Consider the following 12,650-nt stretch of genomic DNA (forward strand, 5'->3'; position numbering starts at 1 on the left):
TTTCTGTACGGTTTGTTAGGGAAACGGTTTGTGCAGCCTGATGATTACTTTTGCTTAATTTGTATTAAATTGAAACCATTGTATCATGTTTTTTATTGTATCATGTTTTTTATTGTATCATATTTATCTTCTGTTGCTTAATGACATCATAGATTTGTATTTTCCTACACTTGAATGAGCTGCTAGTATTTAGTGATACATTTAATGCCACGTGCCGGGTAATTTCACCCCACTCTTGCTTTCTGTAAAGATCTTTCCCCAGTCTATGTCAGGATTCTCCTTTTCCCCACAGACAGTCTTCTGATTGACTACCAGTTTACCTTCAGCTTGCTGCAGGAAGATGACCGGCACCACACCGCCATCAACTTCATTGCCAACCCAGAGCAGGTGAGGAGTCGCCGGCTCCTACACAGAATGCCCCTACTACCAAGCCATCCACGTTTTACATCGTTTTTCTTGTGTTATTATATAGGGGGGATTCTGTAGAAATTATTAAAACACTTAAAATTTCCTTTTGTAAAACTTAGATAATTGTCAAGTTAGTATTTTTGATCTCTACTCTCCTGGTTAAAATTATATTATCTACAGTTATGACTACAGTTTTACACTTAACATTCAGAAACTTCTTATTTTCAAGTGAAACACAAGAATTCAAGGCGTGCTTTCCAGCCTGCTGTTCGCACGCACTAAAGCGTATCATTGGTTCCACTGACTTGTTTCTCAGTCTCAGGTCTTATCGAGCGACACACACACCAGCTTCACCTTGGTCCAGTTCTGCAGGCTTCTGAACAGCAAACACATTCACACCAACAGTAAAGCTAAAAAAAAAAAAGGCATATGTTTAAGAAAAGTCTTGTCCATTTTTTAACATCAAACAACCTAAACACATTCCCTGGTGCTCATCTTTCGTGAGAAGCATCTCCAGGGATACTGTGTCCAGGGTGGATTTTCTTGCCTAATCCTTTTTAACTGAGAAAGAATCGCCTGGGACAGTCTGTAAAGTTAAAACGACTAATGACTTACCCTGGAAAAATGAGCAAGGAGATGACTTAGCATTTGTAGACTCCCACCGTGTTTACAGCAGACATTGGCTTAACTCACCGGTTATTACCTCAGTTTGGCACGTCCGTATGAACCGTGTCTTGAGTGCGCCCTGACTGTGGAGGGCTCCCCTGTAGGTTAACCCAGCTATCACAGCTTTCCATGCTGCGTGGCACTGAGTGCACCTGTGGCTTCAGTTTTGCGACTTTGCATTTCCTCGGTGGTTAAGTTTGAACTTGCAGAGGGCGAACTAAAACATCAAGATCGTTTTCTCCACCGAGATTGTCCATTTGTTGTGAACTTTTAATACTTGGTCTCCTAATCACCCTACCCAGAATTAAGTTAAGCACAGGATATGAAGAGTAGATTAAAATTCAAATCAAGAGCCCGTGCTTTTGTTGGACCCCTGAAGGGAGACCCTCACTCAAGTCTCAGGGATCTCGAGCCCAGAAAGCCACAACAGTCAAGCTTGCTGCAAACACACGAGGTTTTAATGGCACACAAACCAGCATGCTGAGGTCGAGACCGATACACCACGCAGGGGTATAGGAGTCTGATAACGACCCTATTTTCCAGCAGGCTTATAAAGGCAAAAAACACAACCTAGGGGGAGGATCGGAGAGGAAATAGGGGAAGTCTAGGGGCGGATATTTACTTCAAGGCACCTGGGACATTGAAACATTTTGTGGTTGTTTTTCCCAAAAGTTCCAGGGAATTAGGCCATCTGGCCGGGGGCTGGGGCCCATGTTCTCAGGGAGGTCAGTATTTTTTTTTTTTATTCTTCACTTTCTCTTTCCATGCATACATCATTTTTCATGTTCTGCACTCATAAAAGTAGTCGTTGTAACATACTGCAGACCCAGAGCCCACACCTTCCTAGAGCTTGGTGGGACAGGCCTCTGCGTAAAGACAGAGATTAAACAGATGGAAAGAAAACATCGTGAACTCATAATAACAGCAAACTACTCTTAAAAGTACAGAGTCCTCAAAACTTCTTCTTAGAAATTCTATAAAACCTAAGGCCAGGTTGGTGGAAGGGAGAGACGAGGAGCCTCTCCTTGGCTTCACCAGAGCTTCCTTTTCATCAAACTGCACACACCCAGTCTGTGTTTGTCCAGTTGGATATTTATATTATACACAGTTCTAGATATTCAGTGGGCGAAGTCACACCAGTGGGTTGACTAATATGCATTTAACACACTTCTACCTTTCTAACCTTAATTTTTATTTTCTCGACAGTCAAACAAAAACTTGGACATTTCGATTAATGCTTCCAACAACTTTAATCTCAACATTACGTGGTCGGTTGGCTCAACAGGTAAAAAAAAAAAATGCCATCATCCTCTTGCACGTGTGTTTGTGTATGGAAGTGGTTCTGCTTTGATTTATTATTCTTTCAAATAAATTAAAAAATATATAATTGGTTGTCATCATTTTGGAGCTTTACTGATAAAAATCACAAGTAGTAACTTGAAAGCTTAACACTGTACCTTCTTTATTCAATTAAAATCAGAGGGCTAACAACTAATGTGTAACACTTAAGCATTGAAGTGTTGACGTTAGGGGATACTGTGAGTTTAATTAAGATAAATTGGCTCTTTAGTTTCTAAATAGACTGAGATTTCAATTATTCAATTTATTATTGAAGATATAAATTTAATTAACAACCCCAATATTTACACGAAAGTGTTCTGTACTTGCTGATAAAGGTAACAAACTATCTTTTCTTTTCTTTTTTTTTTTTAAATTAGATATTTTCTTCATTTACATTTGAAATGTTATCCCCTTTCCTAGTCTCCCATCTGAAAACCCGCTATCCCTCCTCCCTCCTCCCACTGCTCACCAACCCACCCACTCCTTCTTCCTGGCCCTGGCAGTCCTCTATACTGGGGCATTGAACCTTCACAGGGCCAAGGGCCTCTCCTCCCACTGATGGTCGTCCTCTGCTACATATGCAGCTAGAGCCATGAGTCCCACCGTGTGTTTTCTTTGGTTGGTGGCTCATCCCAGGGATCTCTGGGGATACTGGTTCATATTGTTGTTCATCCTATGAGGCTGCAAACCCCTTCAGCTCCTTGGGTACTTTCTCTAGCTCCTTCATTGGGGACCCTGTGTTCCGTCCAATGGATGGCTGTGAGCAATCATGTCTGTATTTGCCAGGCACTGGCACAACTTCTCAGGAGACAACTATATCAGGTTCCTGTCAGCAAGCACTTCTTGGCATCCACAATCGTGTCTGGTTTTGGTGGTTGTTTATGGGATGGATCCCCAGGTGGGGCAGTCTCTCGATGGTCATTCATTCAGTCACTGCTTCACACTTTGTAACTCCTTCCATGGGTATTTTATTCCCCCTTCTAAGAAGGACTGAAGTATCCACACTTTGGTCTTCCTTCTTCTTGAGTTTCATGTGTTTTGTGAGTTGTATCTTGGGTAAGTGGATATTAGCCCCGAAGCTCAGAATATGTTTTATTTTCAATCTGAGAAATACAATCTGTTTGGTGGATGTCGGAGCTCAGATGAAATAGATTTTATGAACATGTCTTCCATAATAATGCTTACAAATTTAAATGATAAATTTTTAAGAAAAGCAAGCTATGAGGAAGATAAATAGTGTTGAATTATCAATTTGTAAGATCATTTTTCAACACATTTGTTAAGTGATGAGCTCAGACAATCCGCATGTCAAGACAGTACGCAAGCTAGGTTTGGATTAGATCCATGGGAAACGTGTTTATTTCCTCGGGATGCTAATTCCAATTATTTTACTGCTCATTAAGGTAGAGGTATCGCCACAATAGTTGGAAATGCCCTGTTCCATTTGGCTAATTTCAGTAAACATTTACGGAATGACCAATATGTTCACTAATTGAACATTTATGTAGTATTTTAAATTACGGCCTCTTTCTAGATTTTAAAAAATAGGAATGGTTCAATTTGTAGAAAAGCAATTGAGTTGATTTCTTTTTCATCTTTTTAAAAATTGGATTAAGACATGAGTCAACAATATGCGGAAAGTCTCGGGAGAGAGAGTGGCAAGTAGGGCCCACTTTCTGCAGCCACCCACGGGGACTTCCTGAGGCTTTCAGTGCCCTGGCGCTGGCGTGATCCTGATACACAGCATTCAGGTTGAAAACCAGAAATGAGGATACTTCTGGGGTCAAGTTGTATTACAAAAGAATATCAGGACTCAAAAACAGTGCCAACTGACACAGCCTGGCAGCTCTTGAAATGTGATTTTTATACTATGTTACATCATAATTTTGGCAAACCTGTCTTTTTCTTCTAAATGGCAAAGTATGCAGAGGTGTCCATGAGCCTCCAGGGAGAGGATCAGCCGGTGTCGAACAGTTTGGTGATGATATTCTTGGGATTTCCACTTGTCAGACTTAATTGTACTATATAGTTTGGTTTACTAAGGATCCCTGTCTCCTAAAATCGATTATAATTTATTCATATTTCAGGTGGAACAATATCTGGGGAAGAGACTCCTATAGTTTCTAAGACAAATATAAAGGAATACAGAGACAGCTTTTCCTATGAAAAATTTAACTTCAGAAGCAATCCTAATATCACATTTTATGTGTATGTCAGCAACTTCTCCTGGCCTATTAAAATACAGGTAAGCATGCGAGCGTTTAATTCTAGTGATGTTGAATATTTTCATGGTGAAATAATGTGGATTTGCCTGGAGATGGCACGTGCCTATTCATTTTCCTGTACGGCAAGGCCCTGCATAAGACATCACCTGTGATTATCTGTGAGGGTGAGAGGTTCCATAAAGACATTGTTGGACTGACCAAAGAGTGCTAAAGGTTTTCAGTAGGTGAAACTGGAAACAGAGATGATGTTTGGATTTTCTGATTGAGAAATTGATGGTGAATACCTTCGTAGAACTCTATTTGAAATAATTTGTGTTTCAGTAATCTTTTTTTTTTTTCATTTTAGTACATACTAGATATAATTTATCTTTCTTTAAGAAGTAGGACTAACTTGACAGTTACATCTTTAGGACCCCTACCTCTCATAGTTAGTTTCCTCATTTATGCCCTGCATGTATTAATTGCATCTTTTTTTTTATATTGAAAACATATTTTTTTTCACACGACATATTCTAATTATGGTGTTCCCTCCTTCAACTCTTCTTAGTTCTCCCTCCCCTGCTCCGGTTCAGAGTCACTCCATTTCTGTCTTACTAGGAATCAAATAGGCTTTTAAGGGATAATAATAAAACAAATACTAAGATATGAAGGAAAAGAGACCAAGAGACGGCACAAGAAGTAGAGGTTGATCCCTCGGCACACTCAGGAACCCAGTAAAAGCGCCGAACTGGAAGCTGTAGTGTGCACGCTGAGGACCCGTGCAGTCCCTATGCGCGGTCCCTCTGCAGGGTCCCTCTTAGTGCAGCACCCGTCCCTGAATCCATACGTGCTTGCTCATGTACACCCACAGCCCTGGTTTCGTGGTGTCCCCATGCCCTCTGGTTCTAATACATCCCATGTAGGCCTGGGCCTTCCAGGTCTCCCACTCTCTGCGCCCTGTCCTTGTGTTTGTTCCCACCGGTCCCCTGATGGAGGCTTCTCTGAGGATTCTTGAGCTCCGTCCCGTTTCTCCTGCATTTCCTTACCGTGCTTATTGGCAGGCTACTGAAGACTTCATTTTATTTCTAGGAAATCTTTAAGAATGTTTTTGAGGTGTCGTTAATTTGTACTTTGATGAAATAATTTTTGACATTGGACGTATTTATCTATCCCTATAGGCGTGACTAACTTGAAGTCACATTAGTTAACTGAACAAGTCATTTTTACTAACCCTATTCTAGAGTGTTATGTTTAAAACTCTTAGAGATTTAAATTGTTCCTTGACCTTTGGTACAAGGAATTAAAAGCTTTGCATCACGGTTAGACACGTGTGAGCGTTCTATTTATGTCACTTCCCCTGTTGGTATTTTACGAGCAGGTTTGGGTCTTTCTAAAATCATGTGTATAATGATGAAATTTTTTTCATCTATAATTTATTTTGACGCATAAGTGGAGTAAATATTCATTGTTCGAGACATTAGAGACTATTGCTCAGGAAACTTACTCATTTAAACTAATTTAGGAGATTTATTTCTACAGTGTATAGTTACTAACATAGAAGCCAATTCATTCAGAAATTCTAAAAATATCCACATGTACATTTTGATACTGACCAAATATAAATTTAAGATCGACACATACGTACTGATCAGATTTCACTTGGCTTAATCAAATTTCAATAAGAATAAGAGCTCATTTGTGTAGCTTACAACATTGTAATTAAAATTGATATGATTGTTGTATTTTAATTATTTCCTGCTTTTCAATTTTTGGTTATCTAATTACGGTTTATTTTTAAGCCACTTACGTAGATACTTTAGAATGTTCATGAATATTTAATTATTTGAAATTAACTTTCTAAATTAGATTTTCTTTTGAGAATATACTTGTAGGCTCTTCTGGTTGTAAAGCCAGAGTTTGTGTACTGAATGCAAATATTTCACTCTTTCAAAGTAGTATGAGTTGGAATCCAGTTGGGATGGGTCATGATATGTACTCTCATTTTTATTATTAAACTTGTTATTATGTTAGTTCCCAAGAAATGTTAAAGCAGATATACATGTTTATTTAGAGGAGTATAATACAATTATTATACCTAAAATAGTAAAATTGAGGTTTTTTTCAAATGATGTAAAGGTTTTTATTTTTATATTTCATAATTTTGATCTTGGAAAGAGAACTAGTTATACAAAATTGCAATTTAGTTGTTTTTAAAGAATTTCTGAAGTATGAGGGTTGATGTCTTTTTAAGACTTACAAGATAGAGGAAGTTAGAGGGAGATCTCGGACTCAATGACAGCTCGGGGAGGCACGTGGAGAAGAAACAGAACCATAGGCTCTAACTTTGTTGTACTATTTTATAAAAATGTAAGATACTTTCCTAATTTAAACAAATAAAATTCCCAAGTTAATCTAAAAAAAGAAACAAAAACAAATACTAGAACAGAAACCTTAACTGCAAGCAGGATGCACAGAACAGGAGGTCAGTAAACTCCTAGCTGCATTGGCTCTAATTTTAGAATTTGGAAAGAAATAAAAAAGGTTCTTTACTCAATGGAATTTTGTAAGTTTGATAAATGTTGAAATTAATCTTGGCTAATTTTACCATATTTCATATTAATCATAACAAATTTTTCTCCAGTTCTAAAAGATGTTTTCAGCATTGCCACTTTGAATTTTGTCTTCAGTGTTACAAACAGCTCTGGGGTGCCATGGGACTGGAAAGGGAGTATTGTTTTCTTTTTAATAATTGTGAGAAAACGGGTGTGGGGAACATTCTAAATGTAAAATATTCCCATGACAGAGCATTTCCATTTCTGTCCTCAGTCATGCAGCAGAATCTGAAATTCAGTTCATGTTACTGAGGGCTCTTTTAGGACCATCTCACGTCCCAGTATACTTACATCTTTAGCATTTATGGTAAAGTACAGAATTCTTACCTATGAAGCTTCATGGAAGTTCAGAAGGCCCAGGTACCAGACGTCTCCGTCCTGGTCAGTCCTCTTCCAAACTGTATCCTAGGGCTAACCCTTGTCCTTACCATCCAGTGTGACTCCTGTCTGCTTTCTTATCTAGTGTTGATAGCGCTTTACAGATTGTATATTTACCTAAAACTTGTTTGGTTCATTACTAAGAAATTATATAACTATGTGTGTATATATATATACACACATATATATACACACATAGTTTTATATATATATATATATCAGAGCTCTGATATATATATCTGATATATATATATCAGAGTTTTATATTTTCCTGACTCACTACAGTAAAACTATACATATAATTTTATACTCAACTATCGAACATGTATGTTGTTTTTAGTTGTTGCCAGTTTTTTCTCCACCTTCTTTGTCTTTCTCCTCCCCCTTCTCTTCTTCCCCTTTTCTCCATTCTCATCTTCTTTATTTTGAAATAACTTTTTCATTTTTTTTTGTAAAAGATAGGAAGTGCAGACAATTTACTTGAGAGCTCTATTAGTTGGGTTTCCAATGGAACAGAACTTATGGAATCTGTCTGTCTGTCTATCTATCTATCTATGATCTATATCTATCATGTATCTATCATCTAATTATCTACCATCTATATCATTTATCTATCCATCCATCATCTAATTATCTATCATATCTATCTATCTATCTATCTATCTATCTATCTATCTATCTATCTTTCCATCTAATGAGGACTTATTAGAATGGCTTACAAGCTATGGTCCAGCTACTCCAACTACTTGAGAACATCAGGAGACATCCTAGAGGATTTCCTGCAATCCAGGCATGATGTTTCTTACCTCGACTGGGGAGAAGCAATCCAATTTCCTTTTGTTAATCTGGATCTGTCACTATCTTAGTCACTGCTGCATTGCTGTGAAGAGACACCATGCCCACGGCAACTCTTATAAAAGAAAACATTTCATTGGGATTTGCTTATAGTTTCAGAGGGTCAAGCGAGCAGACATGGTGCTGGAGAAATAGCTGAGAGTTTTCGATCTGTACCTGTAGGCAGCAGCAAGAGAGAGCCTCTGAGCTTGGCATGGGCTCTTGAAAGCCCACCCTCCCCCAGTGAGGCACTTCCTCTTCCACATCTCCTAATCCTTTTAAATAGCGCCTCTCTCTGGTGACTAAGCATCTATGGGCTCATTAAGCATCATTCAGGTCTATAAACCCATGAGATCCATTCAAATCACCACAGTCACCCTCCTAATGCTGTCCTTCCTTCCTTAGCCTGTTGTCTTAGGGCATCAGAAGCTCAAAGTGGCCAAGGGAAGTCTGAGCTTCCAGTTAAGTGTTTGTGAACTCTCATGGTGAGAGTTCAACTCTCTTTATAATTAAAGCTTCTAGACCACCAGAATGTAAGGTCATGAGCATGAAGCAAAAATATGTTTCTAGTGGGTCAGTAGGAGTGATAGTGAGTGGGACTATTCCTTTCCCATGCCTTGATTTCTGAACAGTTCAGTCCTGATCACGGGAGAAACCATACCATATACTGCCTTCTAGTGAACCATACCCCATCTTTCCAGGCAGCTGCCACCTCATTGGCACTGTAAGTGTATCTTCAAAAAGGCAATTCCATCTTTCTCAGGCCAGCAGCTTCAGGATGGTAGGGAGCATCGTACAACCTACCCGTGGAGTCCATGGTCCTGGGCCCACTGTCACACTCTCTGAGTGTGAGGAGAGTTCCTTGGTCAGCAGTAATAGTATATGGAATACCATGGTGGTGAATAAGGCATTCTGTAAGTCCATGGATGATGGTTTTTGGTGAAGTGTTATGTGTAAGAAAGATAAATCCATAACCAAAATAAGTATTTACTCCAGTAAGGACAAAGTGTTGTTCCTTCCAAGGAGGAAGCAGTCCTAGACAGTCAACCTACCACCCGGCCAACGTGCAATATCTTGGGCTCAGTGTCGGTTTCTGCTGTTGGCAGGATCTGGCACTCAGCAGGATCTGTGGCCAGGTCAGCCTTGGTAGTGGATATTCGTGTTGTCGAGCATAAATCTGCAAGTTCCTGACCATCCACTTAGTCCATTGGCTACAGCTCATGAATCAGAGAACAATCACACAGCTGACTGTTTCTTCTCCCAAACAGACTGTATGGCCATGTGTACTGCCTAAGTTCTGCCCACTGTGAAGCTTTGCCTTAGACCTTGTGTTTCAGGGTTGTCCCAACACAGCGGTCGTGATTCTTCCGCTGTTCATGTCTGGGTAGTGCCTGTATAACATACAGAATCATCGGCAAATTGGGCCTTGGTCATCTCTTCCTCAGTCATTTGGTCATAGGGCACACCCCACGAGGCACTAGGCACATGCTTGGCATCAGATGGCATTGTAACTGGAGAGGAAGCCATAGGCATTTGGACAACTTTTTCCTGTAACTCGTTTGTGCCTTTAGGAACTGTTTTGGTCTGACCACGCATGCACCACCTCCACTTGTTATGGATTCCTGCTATGCATGTTCTGCTCGATGGCTTTGTGGGTTAGCTAGCACTCAGCTCAAGATGGGTACCTCAGGTCTATAGTAACTTGGTAGCTCATTGTCAAACATCCAGTTTCCTCTAAGGCTCAACACCCCGAAGGTCTCTTCTGTGCTTCACCTATAGCACGGTCTGTCAGAGGTTACAAACAGTGTCCCTGTCTGCCACTGACACCATGTTGTGGGTTTTTGGATGGTGGGAGGGGCTAAGTGCCAATAACTTATCCTTCACTTTAGAAGAATGTCCCTGCATGTACCATACCACTGGACTCCCAAGAATTTCACTGAGGTCAAAGGCTCTTGAATTTTGGTTGAATTTATTTCCTATCCTCTAATGCACACAAGTTATCAATGAGTTCAAAGTGGTTGCTACCTTTTGCTTGTTTGTCCAGTTAGCATAACGTCATTAATAGACTGAACCAATGTGATATTTTGTGCAAGGGACAGGACTGGAGAGTTAATATTTTCTTGAGGTATCATTGTAAAGGTATACTGCTGACTTTGCTAACTGAAAGCATATTGCTTCTCATGGAAAGGCATCAAAGAGAAAGGCACTTGCTAGATTAGTAGCTAGATAACAATACCAGGAGATGTGTTAGTTTGCTTAAGGAAGGACACCGTACAGCAAATTCACTGACTGAGTTTTCGGTAGTCAGTTGTCATCCACCACAACCCACCTGTTTTCCACATTGGCCAGACAGGAGAGTTGAAGGGAGATGTGGGAACCACCACCCCTGCATTTTCCAAGTCCTTTTTTTTTCCCCCAAAATTTATTTATTTATTTATTTATTTATTTATTTATTTATTATATGTAAGTACACTGTAGTTATCTTCAGACACTCCAGAAGGGTCAGATCTCATTACAGATGGTTGTGAGCCACCATGTGCTTGCTGGGATTTGAACTCAGGACCTTTGGAAGACCAGTCAGTGCTCTTAACTGCTGAATTATCTCTCCAGCCCCATTTTCCAAGTCCTTAAAGGTGACCTAATTTCTTCAGTTCCTCTAGAGATGCAATACTCTTCCTGATGCACTATTTTCCTTGGCAGAGGCAACTCTACGGCTTCCGTTTAGCCTTTCCAACCATAAATAGCTCCCACAGGTCAGAGAACCAATGTGAAATTCTGCCAATGTCTCAACATAACTATCCCAAGTACGCATTCTGGGAATGGAAAATAACCACAGGATGAGTTTGGGGACCCTCTGGATGTGAGTCGGACTTTGGCCAAAACTCCACTAATTACCTGGCCTCCAGAAGGTCCCACTTTAGCTGGAGGACCACAGTGTTTCTCAGTGACTCCTGGAATAAGCCTCAATTCATAACCAGTGTCTAGCAGAACCTTCAGAGTCTGTATTTGCTGGGTGACAGCACACACAGTGATTGTAGTGACCACAGTCTCCTTCTTTCAAATATCTCACGATTGCTTTGAATTCCTTCTTCCTTCTGACAAGATGGCCTGGAGCACTGACATGGCTTCCTGTGCCCTGAGCACTGCTTCAGCCATTTCTCTTTCCTGACACCATTCTCTCCCTTCTGATGTAATGTACACACCCGTTTGCATCATACTTGACCAATAATTCAAGAGTTCCTCCTAAGTCTGTGCTCATGTTGACCTGATTAGCCTCCCTGTCCCTGTGGTCCCCCTTGCTTCCCACTCTGTGCATTTGAGACCTTCACTGCATTCATGCTAAATTCTTTCCATTTCTTGGAAATGCGCCATCCCCCATGAAGCTCTAGGCTGTGCCTTTTCTTTGGCTGTTCTTTGCATGTTATTTTCATTCCTATCACCTTTGTATATCTGCAGGTCTGCTGTGAGCTCATTCAGTCAGGGGGCAGCTCCCTGATCAGCAACTGCAGCCCAGCTATGGTTATGGAAAGACCAAGGCTTGTGTCTGAGTCTGGTCCATGTTTTTGGTGTCTGTGACAGAGACTGAGGTCCTGTTTGGTTTGGGAAATGATGTGTTGACAGCAGAATGTGAGACAATACAAGAACGTTTAAAGTTTCCATTTAAGCGAGGTTGGTCAAAGCAAATCAAATTGCCCAGCGTAATATAAACATAGTGAGTGTTCTGCTTCAAGGAGTACAGGAGTATCTGCTGAAAATTAATACAGTTTATCACACTTGCTATCGCAAAATTTTATTAAAAATTTAACAAAGACTCGGTCTACTATCCTTTAGCCAGAATTGCAGAGGTTCTGGTCGACTTTTATTGCCTTTGTTCTCATTGTAGAAATAAAATTATAAAAGACTTATCAAATTAAAATCATACGAATACCTTTTCCTCTGTGTGTTAAAAGCCATGTTTGATTGCAATAATGACTGCTGTCAAAATAGGCATGTTCTCATGTTTTAGAATGCGTTGTTGGTTATGGAAAATAATTCATGGAATATTTTTCAAGTACAAACTTCATTTCTCTTTAGGCTGCCATAGAATCAGCCGTTCTTTCGTGCTGTGTGTCTGTGTTTGTTATTGGGGTGTGTACCTCATGTTTCTGATGTGTTTGTTATTGGGGTGTGTACCTCATGTTTCTGATGTGTTTGTTATTGGGGTGTG

The 12,650-nt window shown here is 40.0% G+C and overlaps 1 protein-coding gene across 1 annotated transcript in view; it reads left to right on the forward strand.

The window, feature by feature from the left end:
• Atrnl1 (attractin like 1) overlaps positions 1-12,650 on the forward strand; it is a 515,328-nt gene that overhangs the window by 138,558 nt on the left and 364,120 nt on the right. Inside the window, exons 22-24 of the mRNA XM_021151617.2 lie at positions 293-387; positions 2,281-2,359; positions 4,503-4,660. Of these exons, the coding sequence (XP_021007276.1) occupies positions 293-387; positions 2,281-2,359; positions 4,503-4,660 (332 nt within the window). The remainder of the gene's footprint in view (positions 1-292; positions 388-2,280; positions 2,360-4,502; positions 4,661-12,650) is intronic.

The sequence above is a fragment of the Mus caroli genome, chromosome 19 (assembly GCF_900094665.2).
Source record: "Mus caroli chromosome 19, CAROLI_EIJ_v1.1, whole genome shotgun sequence".
In the NCBI taxonomy this organism is placed as follows: Eukaryota; Metazoa; Chordata; class Mammalia; order Rodentia; family Muridae; genus Mus; species Mus caroli.